Below are 26,868 nucleotides of genomic sequence, written 5' to 3' on the forward strand. Positions count from 1 at the left end.
TTTATGTTACCCTCTTGAAACATCCTATTCAATCGCACTTAGCTCTTACTCCTTTCAATAAAAGTTATCAGATAGACTCAAAAATCTTCCTCTAGAAAAACCTCAGTCATGCAGACTTAATCCACTGAAATTTAAGACTATTTGACCACACTGGGTTAAGATGTGCCTACGGACCATCCATCAGAAAAGGATTTGCTAAGTTGGCTGTTAGTACAGATTAACTTTAGAATATTTGAACTAGATGGGCAATTTCATATAGAAGCAGGCATTTCCTACCAAAAAAAAGTATAGCTCTACCATTGTTTTCCAATTATTAAACCAACAGCAAAGACCTCAACATGGAGTACAGACACAGGCAGGAGTTTATTTGCCTAGTTGGGGTTACTGTATGAGTCTGAATGTAAAGCAAATGTAGTTTTTTAAAAGCTAGCTATAATTCTGGTTGCTCTGTTTGTTTGTTTATCTATCCTGGCCTTTTTTTTCTATTAGTGAAATAAGTTACATTTGTGCAATGTTATCTTTTTTTCTTCTATGGAAAGCTCAGCAATTTCAGAGTATAATTGTTTTAAATTGGGAAAATTCAATTTTCTCTAATGTTTTAACATTTAACTCAGCTTTGGAGTGCTTGTGTTTTCCTGCATTACCCAGAACGTTTGGCAAATGAACTCATTTCAAATCATCTCCGTCCCCCCTCAGCCCAGTCCGGCCCCCACCCACTTCCTTGCCTGCTCTCGTCACTGAGTTAATGCTAACACCACCCTTGTGGTCACTGAGAGTCGGAGTCATCTGGACTCCTTCTTAATTCCTTCTTTTGACTCTCCCAATCCCTATGCCCGCTCTGCTCATTTGCCACACCCTCCAATACTTCCTTTGACATCTCTCTCAAAGTTGACCTTTTGCCCTTTACTTTCTGTTCCCTGCAAAACAACCTCGCTCAGGACTCACTGTTACGTCACACCCAGGTCATTACCCAGACTTCCAAATTGGTCTTCCCACCTCAACGTCGTTTCCATTCTAAATCATCTTCAAATTTTCCTAGATTAACTTTCTTGAAGTACAACTGACATCATTCCCCTAATCAAATCCTTGATCTACCAGCCAGTAGATAAAATTCTAGCAATCCAGCCTTGCCTCCCTCTGCCTCACACTGTGCTGCTCAGCCCTCTCTTCACACATTCTTACCTCTTTGCTTTTATTCAAGCAGTTTTCTGCACTTAGAAAGACTCCGTTCCTACCCCTGAGTCCTATTTGCTGAAAGTCTCATGGCGCAGCCTCAGAGCTGTCTCCTCTTAAGGCTCTAACAGGGAAGTGTCTTCCTTCTGCGTCTCTCCCCCGTAGCTATTTCCCTTAGCACTCAAACTCTCCAGTTTCTCTTGTGGTTTCTAAGCTTATACACGCCTCCTCCTTGGAGGTTCTGCTCTGGACCTCCCAAAACATCTAGACTAGGGCCTTTTATTTAGCAAACAGATAAAACCCTAGTTGAATGGTTGCACATCATCCTCTAAACCCCAAAAGTAAACTCACAGAAATGTTTTGTCTTTTCAGCAAAGCCCAAAATCACGTATGTAGAGAACCAGACTGCCATGGAATTGGAAGAGCAGGTTACTCTCACCTGTGAAGCCTCCGGGGACCCCATTCCTTCCATCACCTGGAGAACCTCCACCCGGAACATCAGCAGCGAAGAAAAGGTATAATGTTGCCCAAGAGTTTCAGGGTCATGGAGCACACACTTGAAGCAGGTTGAGTCTGCGCATGCCTGGTTTTCTTCAGTGAGCTAGAAGCTGGGATATGGTCAGCAGAGGCCATACCCGGGGCCTGTGGCCTCCCCTAGCCCCTCCAGCCTGCAGGACCTGGCCTGCTCAGCATCCTCTTGCAATGGAATGGGCCCAATTCCTTGGGTAGATGGGCAGGGGTATGATGTTAGTGGGCACACTTGTTAGACGTTCTGGGGAGGAGGTGATAGTGATTTTCAAACCCAGGGTTATGGAGCTGTGAGGAACAAGGAGGAACCAAGATCCTGGTGCACCAGATGGCATTCTTATCATCTCAGCAGCACCTAAGGAAATGTCCCCAGAAATAATCAGGATCAAAACGAGCCTCTGAACTCTTGTGCTTGTGTTTTGTGTCCTCATGCTATAGACGCACTTATGCACAGAAGCTTGGTCACCTTTGTGTCTGCCTGTGTTCTTGGTCACATTCGGATGTCATTTTGTTCTAAAGGCAAAAATAATTAGCAGTTTCTAAATGATGATTCTACCTAGGAAATACAGGATAGTCCATGAAGGTTTGAGAACATTGTAACAACCTTCCTGATAAATTAAATTGACTTTAAAGCCTTAAAGCACACGGATTTATAGGCCACCGGAAAGCTATCTTTATTGCTGACGATATATAAAAATTAAAGTGACCACACATCATGAAACCCTTGGCTATTGAGTGGGCCAAAAGCGGGAGAAAAAAGCTTGGGTTTAAAGCAAATTAAACCTTCCTATGGCTCTTCTCCAATTCTCATCTCATGTATCCTATAGTGATGGACTTCGTTGTGGCTGGCCAAAGTTTTGTCACCTATTCAGGAGTAATGGCCTTACCCTTAAAGAACATTTATAATGGATTGCTTATTGACCAAAATGTCAGAAATGATGGATTTTCACTCTTCTGCCTGACTGCAGAAAATCCTTAGAGAGGATAAACTCAAATAAAGCCAAAAACAGATAGTTTGAAATACTAGCGCTAAATTTGGAGTTTGCATTTGAGGGACTGATTTTTGTCCCACTAATAGAAAACAAAACTAAATCAAAACGAACAGAAGTTGCTATTTCAAACAATCCATTACTTTTTTTTTTTTTTTGGCAAGTTTTACCTCTAGAGTTGAATGCAACTTAATAAAAACTCAACTGAAGAACTGCTAAGTATTTTTGAAACTCACATATGCTGTTTGATACTGTGAAGAGCAACTAGGTTAAGAAATGAGATGTTTACTTGGATACGTTCTTTATCAACATTGGAATTAAACCTTCAGCTAAGATTTCAGCTCGTATCATGTGTGTTGTGTGGGCTGAATGTACATTTCAGGGCTTGTACCACCGGGCCACTGCTTGGCAGATCTTTCTACATCAGTTTAAAAGTAGATTTGTCCAGGGTGACCCAGTGTGTGTCTTTGACCTACAGTGAAGGACAGAAATAATATCTATCTCAGATGAATGATGCTTTTAAATTCTATATCTTTTCTAGAAATAGCTCAACAGCCAAGCCAGACCAGAAGCGTTATTAAGATTTGTGCCTACTGAGGTTCTTTAATAGGCTGGCACTTCTGGCTTGTATCTGTGATTTCATTTTTATAGAATGAAGATAAATGGCCAGGAACTAATATACACTTACACCCACTAAATATCGAAACTGAAGGTGTCCAGCAGAGACTGTCTGGAGCCTAGTAGGGAGTGCTTTTAATAAAATGCATTTATCAGTATATATCATCAGTGTTAGACACTTATTTAAGCCCAGCCACATGGGTTATATTGTAGTTGTTTTTACTATGAACCTTCAAGTCTACATGAAGTGATATGATTGGAACATGAGTGATTCAGTGTCAGAACAAGTCCTCCAAATCAGACAGTGATCTGAAACCAGATTAATGGGTTTGCCTACATGAAATTGTGTAAGAAAATTTCCCCTTTCTATTAATTGTATATTAATGGAGAGGCATGGCGTCCATAGAGAGGCGTGGCATCCATCTTATACCGTGGATGGCTAATAATTAAGAAAGCAAATATGAGCTATTTATGAGCAGGTCAGAGTCCAACTTTGGCAGCCGCTTCCCGTGTTCTCCATACAAAGTTGCATCATATATAATTAAGTGTCAATAGTACTAGCATCACTGAATTGTAGGAGTGGATGAAAATAATTTTCTTTTTCACATCAGGATGATATGCTAAAAAGTTAGCAATAGACCAGGTAAAGAAGCCTCCCAAGTTCTGTACAAAAGAAAAAAAAGATGAGAAAAAAAAAGCCTCCCAAGAGTGAGACACCTAAAATGCCCACATGATAGAAGGTCAGAAGGCACTTCTCAAGGATATCCAGCCTCGCCTGGCACCTTTCCTAGCACCCCTGCCAGGAGGTCACTCAGCCCTGTGTGAAGGGTGAGAACATCAGTCTTCTGCAGAGGAGCTGGCCAACACTGATGGACAGAAAGAACTGCTTTAGTGACTCCCCTTCTCTCAGTCCGCCCCACCTCTGCCACAGAGCCATCTAAGCAGCTTGTCAATTTTCTCTCAATCTGCTCCTCTTCCCAGCTATTTCCACTGTTTCTCCTATGTCATGGCATCTACATCTTTTACCCTTGTAGTTAGTTACCCTGCACTAGATAGCTTTAGTTCACTCATGCTCTTCTAAGTCTTGACATCCCCAGTGACTAGCACAGGCTGCCCTGCAGAAGGGTCATCTCATCCTTGATCAGGAGACCACCACGCAGTTAACGGTGCATTAGCTCCTTAGCAGTTACCTCATTCTCTTGCCTCCTATTGAGCGTGTGGTCAACTAAAATGCTCAAGTCTTTTTTACATGAACTGCGTTTAAGCCACATATCCCCTGTCCTGTTCTTACACATTTGATCGCTTAATCAATAATGCAGAATTTTATATTTATTTCTGTTAAAAAGAAATTGTATTTTGTTTGTTGCAGCCCAGTGTTTCTCAACAGGGTCACTGTGGCAATCTGGGAAGACCCTTCCTTCCCCAGGACTGTCCTATGTATTGCAAGATCTTTAGCATCGCTCGCTGGTCCACTCGCTTTTGAAAGCCAGTAGCCACCTCTGAGCATTACTGAAAATGCCACTTGTACAAGCAAACCTTGGCTTGAGAATGACTGAGCCCACTTTCCAGCGAATCAAGACTACCTTTTATCAGAACTCCCATGAGAAGTCTGTAGGTTCAGGGCATGTCAACCCAGATGGGCCCCCTGCTTTATATATGCATATTAAAAGTAATGAGCTGGAAGCAATCCATGAGGATCCCAGCTCTGAGCATATTGCCCAAGAGCAGGCAATTGAATAGCCTTCCTAATGCAATTGTCATCCAACTTTCCAATTAGTTGTTGCTTCCAACCTTGTATGAACACCTAATTGACATATCTTTGCTCTCTGAAAAAGATGTTGATTGGGACAAATCAAGTATAGAGCCTTAGACCGTCAGGGTGGCTCCCCTCAGGCTCAGTGGCTCTGCAGGTGGAGCACCTGAGGCTACAGTGCCATGGTGCTCTCTCATGATTTCTAGGCTTTCACAGAAGGTCCAATGATTCCTTGATTAAAGTTAGTTGCAATATAATCTAAATTAAGAGAGCTTTGTCTTTTGCTTCACTGCTGAGTTTAGTATTACCCTTCTTAAGAGAAGAGGGGGCGAAAAGGCTTTCAACCAAGACGCATGATCGGTAACTTACTAATAGAATTTCAGTGTTCTTGTTCATTAAAAAAGAAGTGGGGAAGGGAGCGGCACCTGTGGCTCAAAGGAGCAGGGCACCAGACCCATGTAACAGAGGTGACGGGTTCAAACCTGGCCCCGGCCAAAAACTGAAAAAAAGAAGAAGAAGTGGGGAAGATAGAGCAAAAACCAATACAGTGAGTGCGAACATCACACTGTACCTTAGCTCATGTCTCTGGATGGAGTCTACTCACTTATTTGAGAATGATCCTCATCAAACCGTTAGGCTTCAGCTAGTAAAGTTGGCTTAGGTCAACAACTAAAATAGTTAGGCCAAGTCTAATTTTTTGAGTCATGGAGATCATCAAGGAGATAAGTTGTCCAAAAGTTGAGCCGTCTCTAAGTGGTCACTCTTACATTGACCAAAAAATTTAAAAAAAAATGATCATCATAATGGGTCAGTTTGATCATGAGTGTGAAGGTCATTGTGATCCTACAGAAAGGTCATACATCCCAGTTTCCTTTATTGCTCATCCTGCCCAGATGCCTGTTAAATATTGCCAGGTGTTTGGGGAGTGGGTGCTAAATTCCAGGCCCTATTTACATTCTAAGTGAGTTGCATGCAGGATGATTTGCATACTCTATCCCTGGCAGAAAACATCTACCATGTGCTTATTGGAACGTCATGCCTTTGAAATAACTAGCAAAGAAAGGCCTATCAAGCCTTTATGATTAAGGAAAAGCATAGGGGTGAAGGGCTACAATCAGAAGAGATATAAAAACTGAAAAAGCACTTTGTAAACCTCGAATGTTGGGCTAACAGAATATCCTACAAATAAGCAAGACCTTTTTGAAATTCCAGATTCTCTGGAAGCTGCTGCTTTCTTTTCCCCCAGAAAGAATTCTTCATTAAATACAAACCCAGTGCCCACTTTTAAAACATTGGAAAAGGGGACCGTACTGAGCAATCAGAGTCTGGTTTGTCCGTGATGTGGGCACATGTAAAACAGACAGTCCTTCGGATAATTATAGAGCTACCTCAGTTTCTATACATATTCCTGCAGACTTGTCTATAAGACAATAGAACGTCTGCACCTTAAAACAACCTAGAGCTAACAATTTTTTTGAGCATTACTAATCATATCCTAATGTATCTCATAAGCATGTATATTTCCATATCAGTTTGTCTTCAAGTGGGCCACACGCTCACCAAATGAGTAGAGCAAGATATTTTCTATCATTCCACCAGGCATAAAGGTAGGAAGGCTTTACAGAACATTATGTTACTATCAACTACTTATTCTAAAAGCCACAGAACCATAGTGATTTAGGAGAGATGCAAGAAGCATCAGATTTGAAAAACGAACAACTGTACATGACACGGTCCCTAAAAGACCAAGCTCTTAATTCATGCAGCCCTGGCGTGTAGCAGACGAGCTTCTACGTGATGTGGTATTGACCACCACCTTTGCGTGCCGGCCCATTGTTACTTTAGTCTTTGCACGTTCCTCTCTTCTCACATTCTCCTTCATTCCACCATCGTGTGCCATAACCCAACATTTCCATCCTCATTGCTCACCAAAGCTCATTGCATTTGGTGGACTCTCACTAAATGTTTGCTCCCTCATTTGCATTCCCTGAATGGCATTGCTGTGTTTCTAGCAATTTTTTTATTCTGTTTCCATCTGAACATCAGGGACAATTAGGCAGTCATGCTTCCTAATGAAAAGAACATGCAGCTATGATGTCTTGGACTCCTGGTATGAAAAACGGCAAGCAGAGTAAATTCCCAAGTGCTAGAGAAATAAAAAAAAATGTACACGTGGGTGGAAAAATGCCCCCAAACCTCGAAGTCCCTGCATTGGCTCACTCCCTCGTGCCTGCTGGAGCACTCATGCCATCTGGGCGTTCTCTGCCTTTAAGGACTGACCGCCACCTCTTGCATTTGGTATCCTCAAAGTTTCCTGAGCCGCAGTTTGAAGGACTGCACGCTTCCCTTTCCTGGTGTACCTCTGCTCCTTGCTTTGTTCCTGATTTGTAGCAGAATGCATGCAAAAAGTTACAGAATGCATGAGCATAAAACGTCATTAGTCTGGCTATGATAAGCCGTCTAATAAAACCCCAAGGAAGAAACCTGCTCTCTAAGTGTCGCTAGATGATGTGGTTAGAGCTATGAGTGTCGCCAAATACTACAAGAATATCTCAAGTGTTGGGGGGACACTTTATCAGGAGCAGTCTGATATGTCTGCTGGCATCCATCCGTATGTCCCCAGAGAGGAGGAAAGCCTCTCTACCTTTTGAATTAGACATTTCAATGTGCATAAGGGGGAGAAAAGATCAACCTAAGCTAGATCTTAAATTGGGTAATAAACACACCATTGAAAGTGGGCCTTGGCAAAAGTTCTGAATTAAAAAGAAACTGCATGTGCACGGAATGCAGTGTGATACATCCATTTTCTAAAGCAACATGTTGTAAAATTTTACTGCTTTCTTGTTGTGTTTTATATCTTGTTCTCTCCAGGCTTCGTGGACTCGACCAGAGAAGCAAGAGGTATAGCTTACCTGACCACTAGCCAGTCTTTAGATTTTAAAGCGTTAAAGTTTAACTCAGTTTAATAACCAGACATGCTAAACTAATTAGTAGTTTAGTTAGAGTAAAGAATAGGTCGATAGCGGTAGTAGACATTACTTAGCAATAGTGTCATTCTGAGCAAGCAAGCTGTGTTGGGAGTGGATGAACAAATCCTTATCATTTCCTAAAACCGGATCTTATTCTCTTGCTGGTGCTGGTAAAATCGCATCCAGGTAATTATACTGATAGAAATAAATTGCCCCAATTCCCAGGCCAGGAGTGAAGTGCTTTTGACTTTCCGTGGTTGATGTGGCTTTGGACCATAAAGTCACAGAGTTAGTGATCTAAACACCCACCCATCCCTTTCCTTTCCAGCTCAACTCATCTTGTTGCTCACTTACAATGATTGGTCTTGGAAAATTATCATGTCACATTTCATCTCAAAAGCAATGCAAATGACATCTCGCATTTGGTTTTCCCAAATTGCTAAACCTATCTGTGTTACTTTTATAGAGCATGAAATTTGCTCAATTAGAATGATTTGGTACAAGTGGGTTTTATGTTTTTTAAAGTCAGTGGCATTTAGCTTTTGAAATCTCTCTGCTTGCTTCAGTTTGGGTGACATAGGACTTAGTTTGAAAACTGAAGTATATTTATTTATCTTTAAATCTTAACTCTATCCCAAGACCATACTTAAGATCGTACCTATTGTTTCTTACCTGATTTGTGTGACTAAGTGACATATTGTGAAATAAAAAGCAATACATTCTAGATGAGATTCAAGGACCTAATCATTACCTACTTTTTTAAAAGTAGCTTTTGTCTCTTTGCTATCTTAATAATAAATGCAGAATGTGGTGACCCTGTAGACTCTGTATCTTAATTTGGTAGATCTATCCCTTAGTCTTTCAGGAATGATAATTATTCAGAACATACAATTCATGTGTTCAGGTCGTGACTATGAATATTTAATGCCATTAAATATTTAAAAGTTGACTGCCTGTCCCCAGGCACTGGTAGAAGTTTCTGCCATCGTCAGCTCTAGTTCATTATAAGCTCCCTTTGCTCCACACCTCTCTCCAAGTCCAGGGAACTGCAGTTAAGGGCACATGGTCCATGAAATGCTTCCCTCCCGTGGAACAAGAATCACTTAGAGCTATCACGGGTTGGGTATTTTATTGCCCAGAAGTCACGGTGGCATTGGGATTGGGGAAGCCCAAGGAAAGGGTTAATTACTGGCCACTCTTCAGCTGCTGCAGATCTCCTTCTGCCAGGCCTTAAACAGCCGCTCCTGTTGTCCTTCTGATTTAGAGGAGGAGCTGAGATTTATCAGGGAGCGTTAAGGTGATGTTAAGAGAATTATTATTATAAGTGCAAGTAATAGGTTTACTCTCAGGAAAGCAGACACCTCACTCCTTTTTCCAGAAGTGTCCTTACCTGGAGTGTCGCACTTTGGTCATAATTGGCTTTCAAGCGAAGGCTGCCCCTGGGGCTCAGGAGTTGTGTTCTCTCCTGTTTGTGTCATTTAGAACTAAAGACCATAAGTCCAGATGAGTAGAAAAGAAGGCTCAAGTTAGGGCCAGTTTGATTCTGTTAAGTTCAAACAGCCTTAGCATTTTTACCTGGAAAAAGGGAGAGAAAAATTTTTTGATCTCAAGAAGAATTATAATTCCCCTTTATACTTTTTTGAATAAAGAAAGAAAGGTCTTCTTGCCTTCGTGATCTTTGCACACTTGCCCAGAGCTCATTTGCTCCCTCTGCCGCCACAGCCTGGAGGGTCAGCTTGATGTATGGCCTGGGTGGCTTGTCTGTGGCACCGTGTGACTTTGTCAGGGGGAGGTGGTCTAAGCGCACGGAGTCTGTCTGTGTTTCTTCAAAGGGAAGGCTGGACATCTGGCCAGTAACCCATCATCAGGTCTGTAGTGAGCCCCTGGAGAATAAGAATTCCCTTTAGAAGGCTGCCTGGTGGGCGGCTGACACCATCAAATGGGAGAAATTTCCATATAGAGAAAATTTAGAAAAGAGAACAGATAAAACAAAAAAAAGAAAAGAAAGGAAAAGGTAGGAAAAGGTATGGTTGTCCATGCAGCCATTTTCTCAGCTTCTCTTCAACTGTTTTCTAGAATATTCTGAGTAAAGACTGCTCCTCCCTGTTGTTAAAGTCTTACCTTTGCCTCATAATTTTCTTTGCCTCTTTTATTGCCTTCTTTGTCTCTTCATGGAAGTGTCCTCTTCCTAAAGACTGTGGTCAGGTTTCCAGGTTTGTGGTGACAGCCCCAGTCCAAGTCCTGTCTTTGTCACAAAGAAGGATATAGTTGAGTCGCTGGTTGGCAGCACTGAGGTAACTAGAAAGGCCAGGGATGGACTTTGAGTCCCCTCTGCCTTCCGTCTTTGCTGTGTTTTAAATAGGAGTGCAAGCATGTCAGGCCAGGCCTGTAGAGACAAATGCAGGGATGGCTCTTGATGCCACTAGTGTAGATGACAGGTAAGGATTTTTCTGTGGTGCATGAGAAGAGCCACTGGGCTGTGTGAACAAAACACTGCTAGCCCACGAGCAAAGAGGTCCCATGATCCACCCGACAACACAGGTGTCTCCAGGCACACCTGTCTATTGTCATCTCTCGTTAGTGTGGGGTGCACAGCTTCTCAACCAGCCGGGGTCCCAGATTTCTGTGTCACGTGGCAGCATCAGAGCACTCGTCTCAGGGAGGAGTGGCACTCACAGCAGCAAGCAGGGGGACTTTGCTTAGAGCTTCTTCTTGCCAGCAGCTGCTTTCCAGCTTCCACTCATGAAGTGTGATGGGGACTTAAGTAACTGGGGCAGACTAAACCTGTGAGGGCTGGGGAAGGGACTTCTTGTGGTAGGTCTGAGGCTGCTGCCAAGGCCAAGCGTGCCTTGCTTTTGAGCTTCCTAGACTGGCTGCTGTATGACATGGCATTTCTGCGTTCACACTTCCAAACCAGCACACCAAAGGAACCTGAAGCCAAGAGTTCTTTCATTTTTTAAAGACCTAGCTGATAGGTGGCAGATGGCAGGTGCAGCATACCCTCCTCTGCATTTCTATAGAACATCATATACTGGAGATAAGAGGGTGGTGGCCCAGCCCACAAGAAACAAGACCTGTCCTTCAGATTACCAGCTTTCTGGAGGATCTGAACTTGGACCACGTGTCTGGACTGTGTCTGAGCTAGCAGCCACTTTAGTTAGAATGTTAGGGGGAAGAACCCTTGGAGACGCCCCAGTACTCATTGCCTAAGGACTGTGCGCTCATTCTCTCTTTGACCAGTCATTGTAATTCTGGAGACTCAGGAAGCCAATTGCCATATCAAAGCCTATATAATGGTAACGACCATGGTTTTAAGAATCCCACATCTGCCTGGGACTCCCTACACCACTCTCCCTGGAGAGAGAACCCATTAGCCCCACTTCCAGCTCAACAGCTGAGTTCCTGAGCTTTGAGTTATTTGACTTGTTTTTAAATGGAATCATTTCACTTTTGAGAATCCAGGAAAGAGAGGCATCTGAAGAAACCAAGGGCTCTTGTACAATGTCTTACGTGGAGCATAGTCATATTTTCTATCACGTGAGCGTGTACGTGTGCACCGTGGAACAGGCAGGTGGACAGATGGGACGGAGAGGATCACCAGACAGGGCTGCTGCCTCTGGCATGCCTGCTGCCCGGGGCGGTCGGTTCCAATTTAGACACCCCAAACCAAGTCTTCTTGGGAGACCTGACCCCAACCGATGCTGGTGCTTAGTTAAGGCCACGTGACATAGCTGAGTCCTTTTTCTGCTTGTGTGGGTCCACTCAAGTTCCCACGGTGCTCCCCACAGCCTCCCCCATCAGGTGGCACTTAAAATAAGACTCAGCCATTGCCGCAGAGAGGAGAGAGGGTGAGACTGGTCACAGACACACGAGGGCCTAGTCTCCTCGCCGGCTCTGCTGTAGCACTGCCGCCCCCACCCTCCCGAGGGCTCTGACGCGCCCCCTCCCTCCCGGCAGACCCTGGACGGGCACATGGTGGTGCGCTCCCATGCCCGCGTGTCGTCTCTGACCCTGAAGAGCATCCAGTACACGGACGCGGGAGAGTACATCTGCACGGCCAGCAACACCATCGGCCAGGACGCCCAGTCCATGTACTTGGAAGTGCAATGTGAGGAATGCTGGGGAAGATGGGGCAGAGTGGGGGCAGTGCAAGGTGGGAACTGGGGAAACAGCCCCGAGGCCCCAGGAATGCCCCCCTCCCCCCGCAGCTCTGCTCATGTCCCCTCTGGCAATCGGTCCAGGCCATTTGAGAGCTGTCCCTTGAGTCACGCCACACACACCATCCCCAGGCTTTCTACAAACTGGCCAAGCCCCTGGCATCCTCCTGTGCCATGTGTGTGCACAGGAATTCTGAAATAGCCCTGACCTCCACTACACCAGGCACTGGCTCTGCTTTGGAGCACACCCAGGTTCCCAGTGCCAGGAGACGGGATATGGGGCCCCATGAGAGTGGCAGCCACCCTGATCATCATCATCACTCATTGCAGATGCCCCCAAGCTCCAAGGCCCTGTGGCAGTGTACACTTGGGAGGGAAACCAGGTGAACATTACCTGCGAAGTATTTGCCTTCCCCAGCGCCACCATCTCATGGTTCCGGGACGGTCAGCTGCTGCCAAGTTCCAACTACAGCAACATCAAGATCTATAATACCCCATCTGCCAGCTACCTGGAGGTGCGTCAGCCGGGGTTAGGGCCCGGGTGGAGAAGGCACAGTTTGACAGTGGACAGCTCCTGAATGCAATTCAGTGCCTCTCTCTCTGGTTTCCCAGCATATCCGGAGCAGGGAAGGCATTAGCTGGAAAAGAAACTGAGCTCATCCCAGGCTCCGTGTCTCCCACTGCACTGATCCTCTCCCTGCAGCTAGAGCAGGACTGGGAGGTGGACAGTCCCTCTGTTTTGAGCCCCTTGCCACTCTCTTATTTAAGGCTGGGCTGGAGCTGATGATTCATGCCTTACCAATTCTATTCATTACTAACTTAATCCTATAAATAAGGGTCTGAGTCTGTGGCTGTCCCACAGGACACTTGTAACCCAAGAGCTCTTTCTTTCTAAAGGTGACCCCAGACTCTGAAAATGATTTTGGAAACTACAACTGTACTGCAGTGAACCGCATTGGGCAGGAGTCCTTGGAATTCATCCTTGTTCAAGCAGGCGAGTCCCTACGGCAGCTTCCGCATCACCCTTGCCAGCCCATTTGTGTACTTCAGTGTTGACAGGAGAGGGGAAAGAAGAGAAAACCGGGAGACTGTCTAAGGATGGAGTATATTTATGTCAGCAAAGCCAGGAGCCCAGGAAGCAGCCACTGGAGGGTCTGAGCTTGGGGCATGTGGGGCAGAGTCACCTGGGGAGGCAGGCCGAGAGGACAGGGCACAGGTGACAAGTTTCCCAACAGTGAGCAGAAATGAGACAGACATGCCTTGTGATTGGAAGTTAGGGTCCCAGGCCAAGTTGGGCTCACTTGGGCCTCTGTGTGTGTCCTCCCACAGACACGCCCTCTTCACCATCCATCGACCGGGTGGAGCCGTACTCCAGCACAGCACAGGTGCAGTTTGATGAGCCAGAGGCCACAGGCGGGGTGCCCATCCTCAAATACAAGGCCGAGTGGAGAGCAATGGGTGAAGAAGCGTGGCATTCCAAGTGGTACGATGCCAAAGAAGGTGAGTCCGGGACAGTCGATGTTTTCCTTTGGGCTCCCGAGTGCCTTGGTGCACAGGTTGGACTGAGCTCAGCCCTAGCATGCACCAGATCTTGGCTGCCCACGGGGGGAAGAATGGCACCTCACTCTTGCCTCCTGGAGTTTGCCAGATGCCACCACCTTCCATTTTATTGTATTCCAGAATTAGGTTATGGTCACCTCTCCCATAGAGTTGTTGACCCCTCTGCCTCTGCCCCCTTGTGCTTCAGACCCTTGACCCTTCCAGGACAAATGAGGCCCTCTCAACCACGTTCCAGGCAGCAGCCCCACAAAGGAGCTGAGCACAAGACAAGCCCAGTCCACCATGCTCTGCATATTTGAGCTACCTGTCCTGCAGTTACCTGCCAACACCCAACTGGTCCTGCTTGGGAACCTGTACTCAGAGACTGTCACATAACCATGATACTGATCAAGTGAGCAGGCCCTATGAGGAATGTCTGGTCTTAAATCAGATATCCTAAGATACCTTCCCAAGCTAAAGATTTTTTTTAATGGCCCTTGGATTACTGTAATGTGAAGATTCTGAGCCCAGACTGGGTAAAGATGGAGTATATTCAATTCTATGTCTGACTCCCCCTTTGGGGTTTAATTGGAATCACTCAGCGAAGTGTGTTTTGTTGCTGTAGAAATTTGTAACCTGGTCCAGTGTGTGGTAACTAGTGTGGAGCTGGGTGTGGGCTGTGGTATCGGTATCATTCAGAGACACAGTCCGACCAGGTTTCACTGAGAATTAGTTCTGCCAGAAAGTGCCTGCCACTCCTTCAGCTTCTAAGAGGTCCAGGGGGCCAAGAGGAAGTGCTGTGTAGTCAGAATCAGAGCCAGAAGAAAGCAATCTCTCTCCTTCCCTCTGAAATCTCACACCGACTCTGTGGCAGGTCGATCCCATGTTACTACCATCCACCAGGCTGTTTGCTTGTTTTTCTAGTAAATTTTTTTATTCTGGTAAAAGACACATAACAGATTGTACATGTAACCATTTTTAAGTGTGCAATTTAGTGGTATTAAGTGCAGCTGTCACCGCCATCCATCTCCAGAACTTCATTACCACCCTGAACTGCCCCTCTGTACCAGGAAACACTAACCCCACACTCCTTCCTCCCCAGCCCCTGGAAACCACCACTCTGCTTTCCGTCTCTATGCACTTGGCTATTCCAGGTGCCTCCCATAAATGGAATAATGTAATATTTGTCCTTTTGTGGCTGGCTTGTTTCACTTTACATGTCTTCAAGTTTCATCCACGTTGTAGCATGTGTAGAATTTCCTTCCTGTTTAAGGCAGAATAATATTTCATTGTACATATACGCTGCATTTCATTTAGCCATCCATCCATCAGTGGTCATTTGGGTGGTTTGCACCTGTTGGCTACTGTGAACGATGCTGCTGTGAGCTTGGCTATCCAGGTATCTGGTCTCTGCTTTCAGCTCTTTTTTTTTAACTCCAAAAATAGATTTTATTACAGTGAATATATATATATGACAAAATAGTACTTATAGCACACTATCATAAATATTCACTTTAATTCCCAAAATTCAGATTTCTAATCTTATTATCTAAAAAATTCTACAAAGCCAAATGTATAATTTTGTAGTGTGCATAATTTATTTTTTTATTGTTAAATCATAGCTGTGTACATTAGTGCAGTCAAGGGGTACAATGTGCTGGTTTCATATGCAATCTGAAATATTCTCATCAAACTGTTCAACGTAGCCTTCATGGCATTTTCTTAGTTATTGTATGTAGTTACCTCTTTCATGTTTACATGGATGAAGCTCGAACATATTCTTCTTAGCATAGTATCTCAGGAACGGAAGAAAAAAGTATCCAATGTACTCAGCCCTACTATGAAGCTAAACTATAGCTTTCACATGAAGGCTATAACCCAACTATAGCACAAGAATATGAGGAAAGGGCCAAGGAAGGGGAAGGGAGGGGGGAGATTAGGTGAAGGGAGGGTAATGGGAGGAGCCACACCTACGGTGCATCTTAGAATGGGTACAGGCGAAACTTTCAGTTCTTTTGTGTATGTGTAGTTGAATTGCTGGACCAAATGATGAGTCTCCATTGATTTTTGGAGTTCCCGCCATACTGTTTTCCAGGGCAGCTACACCATTACCAGTAGCCTGTCATTCTTTTGTGATCTTCCCTATGTTCTCACAACAGCCAGCATGGAAGGCATTGTCACCATCGTGGGGCTGAAGCCGGAGACGAGGTACGCGGTGAGGCTGGCAGCCCTCAACGGCAAAGGGCTGGGTGAGATCAGCATGGCCTCCGAGTTCAAGACGCAGCCAGTCCGTAAGTACAGACGGCTTCCCTGCGTCTTCCCATCCATGCGCATCCTCCTCTCCCTAGGCCCACTTCCTTGTCCAGCCGACAGCGTTTCTGATCCCTCTGCTCACGGTGGCCCACCTAGTTAAGCTAACTCACAGCCCCTCATCCTTTCTTTCTCCAAGGGGTTGAGACACTGTCCTAGTAAGTAGCTGGTCGAGTTTGTTAGAATAACAGTCGGGGGCACGCCACTCACACATTATTATAGGGAGTGGGAAGAAAATCAGTGAGCTGTGGAGGGACCCGGGAGATCTGCTCTTTGACACAGGCCACAGAGGCCCTCAGCACCCTGTGGCGTAAAGGAGGAAGGCAAAGACGGTGACAGGTGACATAATTCACTGTGGGTTTTTTTTGATGCAGCAGAGATACTAAGTTGCAGTGGAGGAGGAGGCTGCCGCGGAACATGGGAGCAGGAGCAGAAACCCAGCAGTGCCAAAGTCGGGGGCGTGGGGGCGGTCCTGGCCTCTGCCTTGCCGATTCCTCCTCCCCTCCACCCCAGGAGAGCTGGTCAGGGTCTCTCCCTCTCAGCCTCTTTCAAGAGAGTCGCCTTGTTTCCCCTGCCATCCTGTCTCTCTTTAGAGCTTGCAGCCCTGCTCTGCCCTCCCCACCCACAAGCAGCCAGGCTCTGTGTGAGCCCCACTCCAGTCATATCCATCTGCAGACACAGTTGGCTGCCCTGGGAGGCCCCTGCATCCATGCAGCTGAAGATGCTGCAGAACTAGACTCCCAAGGGGTCACCCCAGATTTAAAACGCATGTAGGAGAATCCTTTGCTTCCTTCTCTTTGGAGCCAAGGGCCTGCAAAGGGACCCCTCACCTCTTCCCAGCTGTAGAAAAGCCTGTCTCATCTTCCTCCTACAGGAATTGCTTCTTTCTCTGGATTTGAAGTAATTTGATAATTTGAGTCTCCAGCTCCATGTGCTCTGCGGATCCTATTCATTTCTTTTACATCTTATTTTTTTTTTCTTGGGTCTGTCTCTTGTCTTTTCTTTTCGTCTGTGTTCCATCCATGGGAAATGCAGATAGCCCTCCTCCACGTAAGTGCCTCTTCACACCTCATTACCTGTTCCTGTAGCGTTAACATCTGCTAGTCCTAGTTCTTAATTTAGTTCCAGTGCCTTTTTTATCCCCTAGAGGCTGAAGTAGATACTGTCTGGGCCCTAACCACACTGACCTTAGTCTAGTTGTGTTCTTGTTAACGTCTGTAGGTTACTCCAAGAGGCTAACACTCTGCCTGTTTTAGAGCATGCAACTTCTGTGTCTTTTGAAATTGTGCTTATTTATTAATTTTTTTGTGTGTGTGATGATGACTACCCTGTGGCAAAGATGACATTTGCTGAGCCAAGCACGGTGGAAGTCTGCAGACAGCCCCTGGATAACACGCTATTGCCCCACTTCGCTTTCAGCCCGGATGACAGAAAAGTGACCACAGCCTCCCCAGGCCACGATTCTAAAATCCCTTCAAGGGAAAAAGAACCTGAAAGGATTTTCACATTTGCTTTTAGGAGATACAAGAATCAAACTCAGTTGCCTCCTTGCTTTTCTATTGAGTTGGTAGGTAAAGGGGAACAGGAGCCCTGGTAGGGACCCCTGTGGTCGCCGCCATGGGGCAAGTGTAGCATGAACTTTGGTTCCAAGTCACTGGCACAGCCTGCAGGCAGCTGTGGGGGTTAAATCCCTAATTCTGGTCAGCTCTATTTCTTAGCACTAAGTTACTGGCAATGTGGATTATCATGTTTGAGGAAGACTGACCAGCTAACTTAGTAACTTTCCTGCCACACGTGTAGCAGGGAGATTCACCGGGGGCAGGACCCCCCCACCGTGTAAGCTATAAATAGAGGAGGCAGGGCGTGGCACGGTGGGCTCGCCTCCGCCACCTGTACGGACGCCCCACGCTTCACTTCCACCGAGGCGTGGTGCTTTCTTCCTTGGCTGAGCTCAGAGGATAGTGGAGGGCCATGTTACCCGACAGAAGAAAAGCTCTTCAGAAAGCTGCACACTCTTTTTATAAAAAGCTCCTAGCTCCTGAAAAGCACTTAGGGAAGCTCATCTTTGTAAAATTTATTCATAAATATTGCCACAACAGCAAAAACTAAGTAGCTCAATGTAGGCGTCCTGAGATTTTGAGCAAGGGCTAAATCCACTGCCTCAGCAGAGCTGGTGTCTGAATGAACCCTCTGGAAGGCATCGGCGGGCCAGGAGGGTGTTGTCAGGTAGGCTGACAGCTGTCTGCTCTGGGCTGGCGGCTGTGCCCTGAGCAAGCTCAGGAGGGGGCAGCTCTGAGCACAAGAGAATCTTCCTTCTGAATCCTTCCACTGATCCTTCAACCAAATCTTCAGATTTGCTCTCATCTAGATTTGATCAATTAATGACAGCTGGCTTAGTTACAGTAGAGGACGGCTGGGATGAGGGCTCCCTCTGAGTTTCTGACCAGGAACTGGACTCAGAATAACTGGGTCCTGGACTTCAAAGACCACAGTAGTTTTCATTCTTTGCCAGCACAGCCCTTGTAAAGGTGAGAATTTTTTTTTTCATAGCAGAGTCTATGTTTTTAAAGTCAACATTAAAAACTAATGTTTCATTACACTCTGATTTTAAATTTGCATTTAGACTAAATTTTCGACCAAAACAGTAAGACACTTCTAGACCTTGTTGCATATCGACTGGTAGTATAAAAAGGAGTAGGCCGCAAAGACTCCAAGAAGCCCTTTGGGAAATGGCCTCGTATCTCCATTCCAAGTTGGTAAATGATACAGCAGCAGGCATTACTAGTGACACAGAAGTTGGTATCACTTAATCATACAATAAAGTTATGGCTTAAAGAATCTAAAAGCAAACTTCTTTGAGATGAATCATCTTAGCGTTAAGTTCCCCCTTTTGAAGAACTTTGGCAGGAAACATCATCCTGTGGGAACATCATCCTCTCACTAAAGATAGCTTATTACAGTCTCTATATGTGTCCCTCCAGCCTTCCCAGCATTGCTGAAGTGAAGGCTGACCCCAAGGGCTATCCTGCTTCCCTAGACTCATCCTGAAAGGGATACCAGTGGGAGGATGCTGCCCGCAGTTACTGCTACTGTGACAAACCCAACTTTTTGCTGCTAGGAAGTGAGAACAAGTCTTAGTTCTGAGTTCTCGCTCCCATTCCATGGAAGGCACAATGATTTCTGAACCTAGGTAAACAGAATCCATCAGCTGTTCAGCTGCATGCTTCCACTGAGGTCAAGAACCAGCGGCATTGGTTTCTGACACCTGCTCCTCCAGGCACCATCGACGCCGCACCCCTATCCTCTAATACCATTGGGGTTCAGATCCACAGCCAGATCCTATGGCACTGGAGTTGAGCCCTGGCTGCACCCTCAGCTCCAAAGAAGATAAAGCACTGGGCCAGTAGAGACTGGCAAACTGGGCAGGGAGGTGTGGCTGCCAGACTCTTGGCCTGCCAGGCCCTTATGTGAGGCCAGTGCATATGGCATTGACTCATTACTTAAAGTTTGTTGAGATGTTCAATAAGGGGATTGCTTTCCTGGCTCCTTAGTAGACTTCTCCACATTCAGGGGCATGACTTTATCCAAGCAGGGATGAGCAGGTGAAACTAGCAAAGCCACAAATCCTTGAAGGACCCCTGCTTATGAACCTCCAGAGTAGAAAGCATGGCGTACCCGTTGGGGGGTTCCTTCACATGCAGGGCACGCACGTGCATGATGGTAATAAGGAAGCTGTGACCCCAACCTGGGAGAATGTTTCTGTTTCTTGTATTTTTGAGCCAAATGTCTGTGTGCCATCAAATCACTCAGGTGGAAAGCTCATGACCTCTCTTTGTCTGGGGAGGGGCTGCTTCCCCAGCAGAACTGCTTACAACCTACTGTGAGTCTTTCCCTCTGTGACTGAGCCATGCACCTCCAGAATTTCATAGCCTGAGCATTACCATTTAATTTTCTTCTATACTCTGCAGCAAAATAATTGATTCCTTTCCGGATATAGAGATAATGAATGAATCTCTACTTTCATTAAGAGGAATCTTTAAATTTTTGTTTTCGCATGTCGTCCCTCAGATGACACATTACAAGTTAAATGCATTATAATACAAGTGGCTAAAGCACATAAAATTCCCTTTGCCAAAATAATATAGACAATTATGCAAACAGTTCCAACCTCCCCACTCCCACTTTGCCAAAATAATAATAATAATAATAAAGACAGAGGGAAAGAGAGGTACACTTTCACACGGATTAATCAGACCATCCAGTTATCAAGAGGTCGTTGTCTATTTTGCTCTGATTCCACTGATGCTGTACTCAGGGCTGAATGAGAAACCCTCATCTTAGGGGTAAAGGAAAATCACACCCAGAGTACTAAGGCAGTGTTGGAGACACATTGGTGTTTTTCGCAAATTTCATCTACCTCTCAAAGGGGACTTGGTTTTATGATCGTTGATAGCACAACTTCCTAATATTTTCCCAGGAAAACTAAAGATCCATTCTGTGTCCCAGCGTCTCAGGTGCACGGTTTCTAACCATCCTTCATGTGGAAAGTTTGTTAGCATTGCTTGTTCAGCCCCAGTGCTTCGTCACCCCCTTTCTCTGGGGGAGTGAGAATAACACTGACCATTATTTGCTCTGCTCTTCCATGGCAGTATCCAAATATCCCATTCTGTAGGAGTCCTTCTGGAGGGCAGCGGTGGCTGTAGCATCATCTGTGTGATAGATGATCACAAATCTCACCCAGTAGTAAACTCTAAGTAGGACAGTCATTTCTGCGTCATTCAGATGTTGAAATCAGTGAGGCATATAATAGGTCGCACCATATATGCAAACAAATGCCGACGAATGAATACACATATAGATGTGTAATATGAAAAGCCCCGGTCTTTTTCTCTCCTTCACTTGTTCACCATAAGCTGAGGTCCAGGTTCCCTTTTCTCCTACACTTCTGATCCCAAGGAGACAGCTGCTTCTGCTGAATTGGTTATTTCTTTTCAGTCAAGCTTTGAGGCTTCTACAGCTGTTCCTGGCCCAGACCTTACCTGAACCGCAGGACTTGGCAGGTGCACAGGCGTGACGCTGGAGCAGGCCCTGCTCCCCACCGCCGCGCTGGCCACCTGTTCATGCATGGAGTTGTTCCTTCCCACTTTAACTCGCTTCAGTTCCCCGTACTAACACCCCCGGGTTGCCGCGTCCATTTTTCCATGCAGTGTGCCTCCATGATCCTTTTTCCCTTTTTTCTCACCTCCGTTTTTCTTCCTTCAGTGGCGTCCGCTAGCTCTCCCACCCCTGTTCCGTTGTCTCCACCAGATAGTGAGTATCATTTTCTTCATCTGTCTCTCTGCAGGTCGCTTTCCACAGCTGCAGTTCAGTCTGCCTAATGTCATCTCCTTCACCAGGCGATCATTCGACTCTGCTGGCAGAAAGCAGCATTGGGTTTTAGAGAACCCAATGAGAAGAGAAATAGGCATAGGGCTTCTCAGATTCACGGGGGCAGCCTCCCCAGAAGGGGAGGCAAGTGGAAAGTATTTTTTGCTCTGGATAGAAAACCCGGTAGACAGGTTCCCCGAGGCGACCACAGCCGGCCCCATCCTGGGGATTCGGAGTGGGTTAGACCAAAGCTGATATTTGGAGAAACCAAAGGAATTTACTGAGAAAAATAATCTGCTCTGCAGGGTCATAAAAAATGCTTCAGGGTGCTGTGTTTTTACCCTTCATTTTAATTGGCACAGTTGGACTCAAACATTGAAATCAGATGGTAAGGCCTATAGCTTTTGCTTTATCCATAAATGCATACATTTCTCATAAATACCTGTGGGAAAATAAATAGTGTCTGCCTGCAAATATGCCTGCTGGTGGGTGCTTAAGGGAAGCTATTTAACCCTTCCCAAGTGAGCCTGGCTTTTTTTCCCTCTAAAATGGGGCAAATAGTCACCCTCCACCCACAACCCCTAAGGGCAACAACAGACCTTGTAATGTTTGTCAAGCTGCACTTTGCCACCCTGCATCAAGGCCACCAAGCAGGCAGTAATGTCCACTGGTCTGTCTCCGGCTCGTCATCCAGGCTGAACCTTGATCCTTTCCATTCTTATTTTATTTTTCTGTCCTGTCCGTTGTTCTCCTGAATCCTCGGGAATAGAGAGGGCTCTGGATCTGCTACTGTTTGGAGGTTTAACCCTAGCGTTCCAGAGGGGTCATCACAGTGAGACAATAGCTGAAGCAGGTATAGGGAGCAGCCGCAACATCTACCTGTAGCAGCGCACAGCTGCAAGCCGGCAGAGTGGTGCTGCCCAGAGAGCTTTACCCTCCTTAAAACAGCAGAAGCCCCTGCAGTGTGAGCTGTGCCCAGGGGTGACTCAAGCTCCAGCTCCAAAGCCCTCTGCCTCCATCTGTTTGATGAGGAGGCCCACCCCCCACCCTGCACAGTGCAGTTCTAGGCAGGGTCCTGCAGCAGGAGGAGGACAGGAGCCAGCTTGGGAACCACGCGGACCTGGGTTCAGGCCACCTCCACTCCTTCTGCCTGTGGCTCCATGACCTCAGATGGGTCACTCGTCCTCCCAAGTCTCAGATGTCTCGTCTCTAGCATGAAGGATAGATTCCACTTACCTTCTAAGTGTTTCTGAAAGTTAAAGATTAAGTGTGAAAGACAGGACACAGTGGGCAGCACGCGGCCACTGGACCTGATGGCAGGAATAAATGAGGGTCTGTTCTTTCCTGCCATGGGAGTCACTTGTCAGCAAAGTCTAATAAGGTCTTTAAGATCTGTATATTAATATTGATAAATCAAGGATGAAGGGAATGAGAAAATAGCTCCTTCACCATCTGTCTTTTCTTCATAGTGATGCTTAGATATGTGTGTAACATATACACATTGATTCGTGGACGTAACTTGTCTCCATTCTCTCCTTTACCCTTCCGTGCCCTTTCTGTCCTTCGTGTTTCCATAGCAACCCGGCCTCTTCCTGCCCTTGCAGCCACAGAACCGGCTAGTGAGTACAGAGCTGAGCCACTCCCGGCCAGACCTCTGACCGCTGCTTGTTGTAGAGCTGACTTCGGGGTTACAGCTTTCCCTTTTATTAAAAGTAACAGTTGTGAGTGCATGGAGGCTACTAGCCTGGTGTGGTTTCCTAAGCATGCTGGCTGCTTGGCCGAGAGCGCACACCCAGCATCACCAAAAGAACAGGGGTGATCATCTGAGGGATTCTCTTGCATGAGGAAGGCAAATTGTCCAGTTAAAAATACAAAAGGAGGAGACAAGAGAACAGCATCTCCTTTGTAGCTTTTGATGTCCCTTTCTTCCACAATCTCACACAGACACACACACACACACACACACACACACACACACACGCAGGCGCGCACACACACGCAGGCGCGCACACACACAAATATAAAAGTAGCGAGGGAAGAAGCAGGAGAAAACGGCTGCCTGGGGAAAGGTGGAGGGTGCTGCAGAGAAGGAAGGAGTCCCTGCTCCCCGAGAGCCAGCCTCCTTTGTCTCTCTGTACACACAGCAGATGGGAAGGCAAGAGCTCCCTCCTCCTGTCTCCTGTCAAGCTTCCACCTTGAAGCTAGAAAACAATGGGTCAAAGAAACAGCCCAGGCTCTCAGGGTGGAGAGTCCAGACAAAAGTGCTGGAACTCATCTCTTGACAATAAAGTCAAGGGCTAGACTCTGTCCGCCTTTTCCGCGGAGAACATTGCATAGAATCAGTACGGCAACACGTTCCAAGCTGGGCTTTCTGATGCTCTACTGAAGGAAGATGTGTCGAGAGCTTAAATCCCCCAACGCATCGACATGAATATGTGTGCATGTTGATGGTGCCCAGGCACCGAAGCTGCAAGGGAAGTTTAGATTTTGTGATATTTCTGGGTGTACACATACACACACACACACAAATGACATGTGAGAAGGCAGAAAGCAGGTATACAAAGTCTAGCTCCCGCTCCTTGGGCCAAGGCTTCTGATACATATTGAACAGAGAGGAAAAGAGTTTCCTGGTTCTGCATGTTGCATGAAATGGTTCTTTTTTCGACTGCAGAAAGCAGCTAAGAGGCTGCTCTCTTGGTGTTCCTTCCGTGTGTGTGCTGTGATGAATTTTAATTCCTGATGCTTTTGAGGTTTCATTTTTGTCAGCAGAGCAGAGCCAGTGACAATTGGCTATGCTCACAGGGCTTTAATTCGGAGGATGGGGCCCTTTGCATTTAGAAAGGGAATTCAGCTAACAGCCCCCTTCCTCTTCAACAGCCTTACTCCTGTCCTTTCCAGCTTGGTGGAGTGTGTCCAGGCGAAGTAGGAGATCCCTACCTGACGCGTTTGCACAACCTGACACATTTAAGGGATCTCACTGTGCGTTGATCTCTTCTCTTAGTGAAACCTGATCTTGGTTCCAGATCTTCCCTGAAAAGGGAATTAGGGGTTTCACCCCTGACATTTCTATAGTTTTTAAACCTCAGACATTTCACATTTCTGCCCACAGATAAAATGCTTTGTTGTGACATGCGAAGGGAAGAAAGTTTGAGTCATTTCATTGTAAACCACTTGACTACTGACCCAAATTGTAGGTGCCAGGGAATACTGAGTTAAAGGAAAGACCAAAATTGGGCAGCAGCCCGTATTTAGCATGAGAAGAGTCCTCACCAGTGAGACAAATGTAGCACATGTGAAGTGCAGTGGAATAGCAGAGTAGGTGTGAGCATGGAAAGATCCCTGGTCATCAATCCGAAAGGTTGAAAATAACCATCTCCTGGTTTTGCATATGTGTGTGTGTTTGCATGTGTGTGTGTTGATCCATTGATAATTATGAATGAATAAAGATGTCATAAACAAAATCAAAAGAGAAACCTCTCAGCTGTATATAACCCCTGCAGGGCACCTTGGTAGGAATATGCTGGGATCTGTGTAATGTCAGACAGAAAGGAGTGTACACTCGACAGCTCTCGGCAGCACGGGAGTGTCTAACTTGGTTGTTATAAAGTTTATTATCTGAATAATAAACTTGGAATTGTTTTAAATCAGCAGTGTGCTTTGGGAAGAAAGATAGCTTCTCTTCCCTTCTTTGTCCTCTTCTCCCTCAGCCTCCAACCAAAACTTCCCCTGGCTTACAAAAGTGTTAAGGTGGGAAACCCAAAACGTCTTTTAACGTTTGGGTTAAACAGCAGGGTTGAATGGCAGGGTTATTTCCCAAGTGGAAATTTAGGTATAGCATAAGACCAAAAGGAATATAGATAAGTCCACACAAGAAGTCGCTTTCTTTTTTTTTTTTTTTTTTTGGTTGAAAATCTCAAATTTGTGTCTTATTAGTGCAGCCACAAGTCTAAAGATAAGACTTTGGCCACAAATGGCCAAGTATTTGTTTCTGTCCCTTGCTCAGCTCACTGGGCCATGGGTACAATCTAAACCACCAGAAGGAAACCCGTTCCCTGGTCTGCACTAGCCTCTTCCTTTATGTGGGTCTTGACATTGGGGAGGCTTTGGGGGTGTCAGGAATAATATGATCATGTGAAAAGAGGAGTGAGATAAGATGCTCAAAGCCTGGCCTGTGTCCAGCAGCCTCATTCAGCTCAGGCTCCCTCCTCGTGACACCAGAGGAAACATGCAATGGCTTTTCTTAATTTAATGCAATCTTTTTATTCTTCCAGTGCACACAATCTTCACCTTAAAAATCTCAAGACTTGTTCTCAATGACCTGGATGACCCATGTTCTGTTTCACTGCCCTTGTCTCCCAAAGACGCCGAGTGCCGAGACATTTCTGGAATCTGAATAATAACTTGCTTTTCTCTTTTCCTTTAACAGTCTCCTGGATTGACTCTGACATCTGAGTCCTGACAGCAACACCATCCCATTTCAAAACAAGTTTACACGCTCCCCGATGTGGTATTAATATGCAGTGTTGCAGCTGTAGCTAATGCTTGTTGGTGTTGTTAACCAAATGCTCTTTATGATTTATTATTCTTCTATTTCCGGGCAGTTTCACTGTCCTCCCAATGTTTCCTATATATGCTGCTAATTTAATTTGATTTCTCCTTTTATTTAGTCTGTGATTTTGTTGTTGATTTTTCTCCCTGCCCATTGTTTACATCAGTTTTTAATTTTTTTGTATTTTCCATGTGACCTCCTCCACTTTCCTTTCAACCAATCATGTGCGTGCGTATCATGTGACTTTGTCATGTGGCTTGCATGGTGCTGATGATGTCGTCCACGCTGGTGAACAGAAGGTAAAACTCTTTGTTCTGATTAGTGAAATCAATCTGGGACCACAGCCGGGCACTTAGGGCCCATTCATTTCTTCCTGTCTGAGATTTCTTAAGCAAAACCATTTGAAAGATTTCCTCTTGTCCTCAATTCACATCCAGAATTCATCATTCCTTGCAACCTTGACATGACAATTTGATATTATGACAGCCTTTGGTTTAATATTTTGCTACGAGAAATGTGGTCACACAAACTGCTGTCTATAGCACAACCACATTAGCTGCTGCACAGTTTGCAAACTTGAACTTGTATTGGATGGTTCATAAAAATTATTTCCCGGAAAGGTGTTTGGTAAATTAGCTTTATGGCCCTGTTATTTAACTTTCTCCAGTAGTTCTAATCTAAAGATCACAGTTGTTCTAAAACAAGTCCCATTCTTATGAAAATGTTTATAACCTGAAAACGGTACAGAGAGAAATCTATCATTTGCAAAATTCTCATTTGTTCACAGCCAATGAGAATGCTTCATAAAATTCATGCAAATTGAGGACTTCTAGAAAAAATTTAAAAGAGATTCAAGAATTTGGATTAGAACAGTTTGACTGTGATTACTAAGGTGTCACTTTTTAAGAGTGGCCCT

General features: G+C 45.5%; 1 protein-coding gene across 1 annotated transcript in view; it reads left to right on the forward strand.

The window, feature by feature from the left end:
* The window catches only part of NCAM1 (neural cell adhesion molecule 1), a 310,242-nt gene that overhangs the window by 253,874 nt on the left and 29,500 nt on the right, over positions 1–26,868 (forward strand). The window contains exons 8-14 of the mRNA XM_053593163.1: positions 1,546–1,688; positions 7,933–7,962; positions 11,988–12,138; positions 12,518–12,702; positions 13,085–13,181; positions 13,517–13,687; positions 15,886–16,017. Of these exons, the coding sequence (XP_053449138.1) occupies positions 1,546–1,688; positions 7,933–7,962; positions 11,988–12,138; positions 12,518–12,702; positions 13,085–13,181; positions 13,517–13,687; positions 15,886–16,017 (909 nt within the window). The remainder of the gene's footprint in view (positions 1–1,545; positions 1,689–7,932; positions 7,963–11,987; positions 12,139–12,517; positions 12,703–13,084; positions 13,182–13,516; positions 13,688–15,885; positions 16,018–26,868) is intronic.

This window comes from Nycticebus coucang, chromosome 6, assembly GCF_027406575.1.
Source record: "Nycticebus coucang isolate mNycCou1 chromosome 6, mNycCou1.pri, whole genome shotgun sequence".
NCBI lineage: Eukaryota > Metazoa > Chordata > Mammalia > Primates > Lorisidae > Nycticebus > Nycticebus coucang.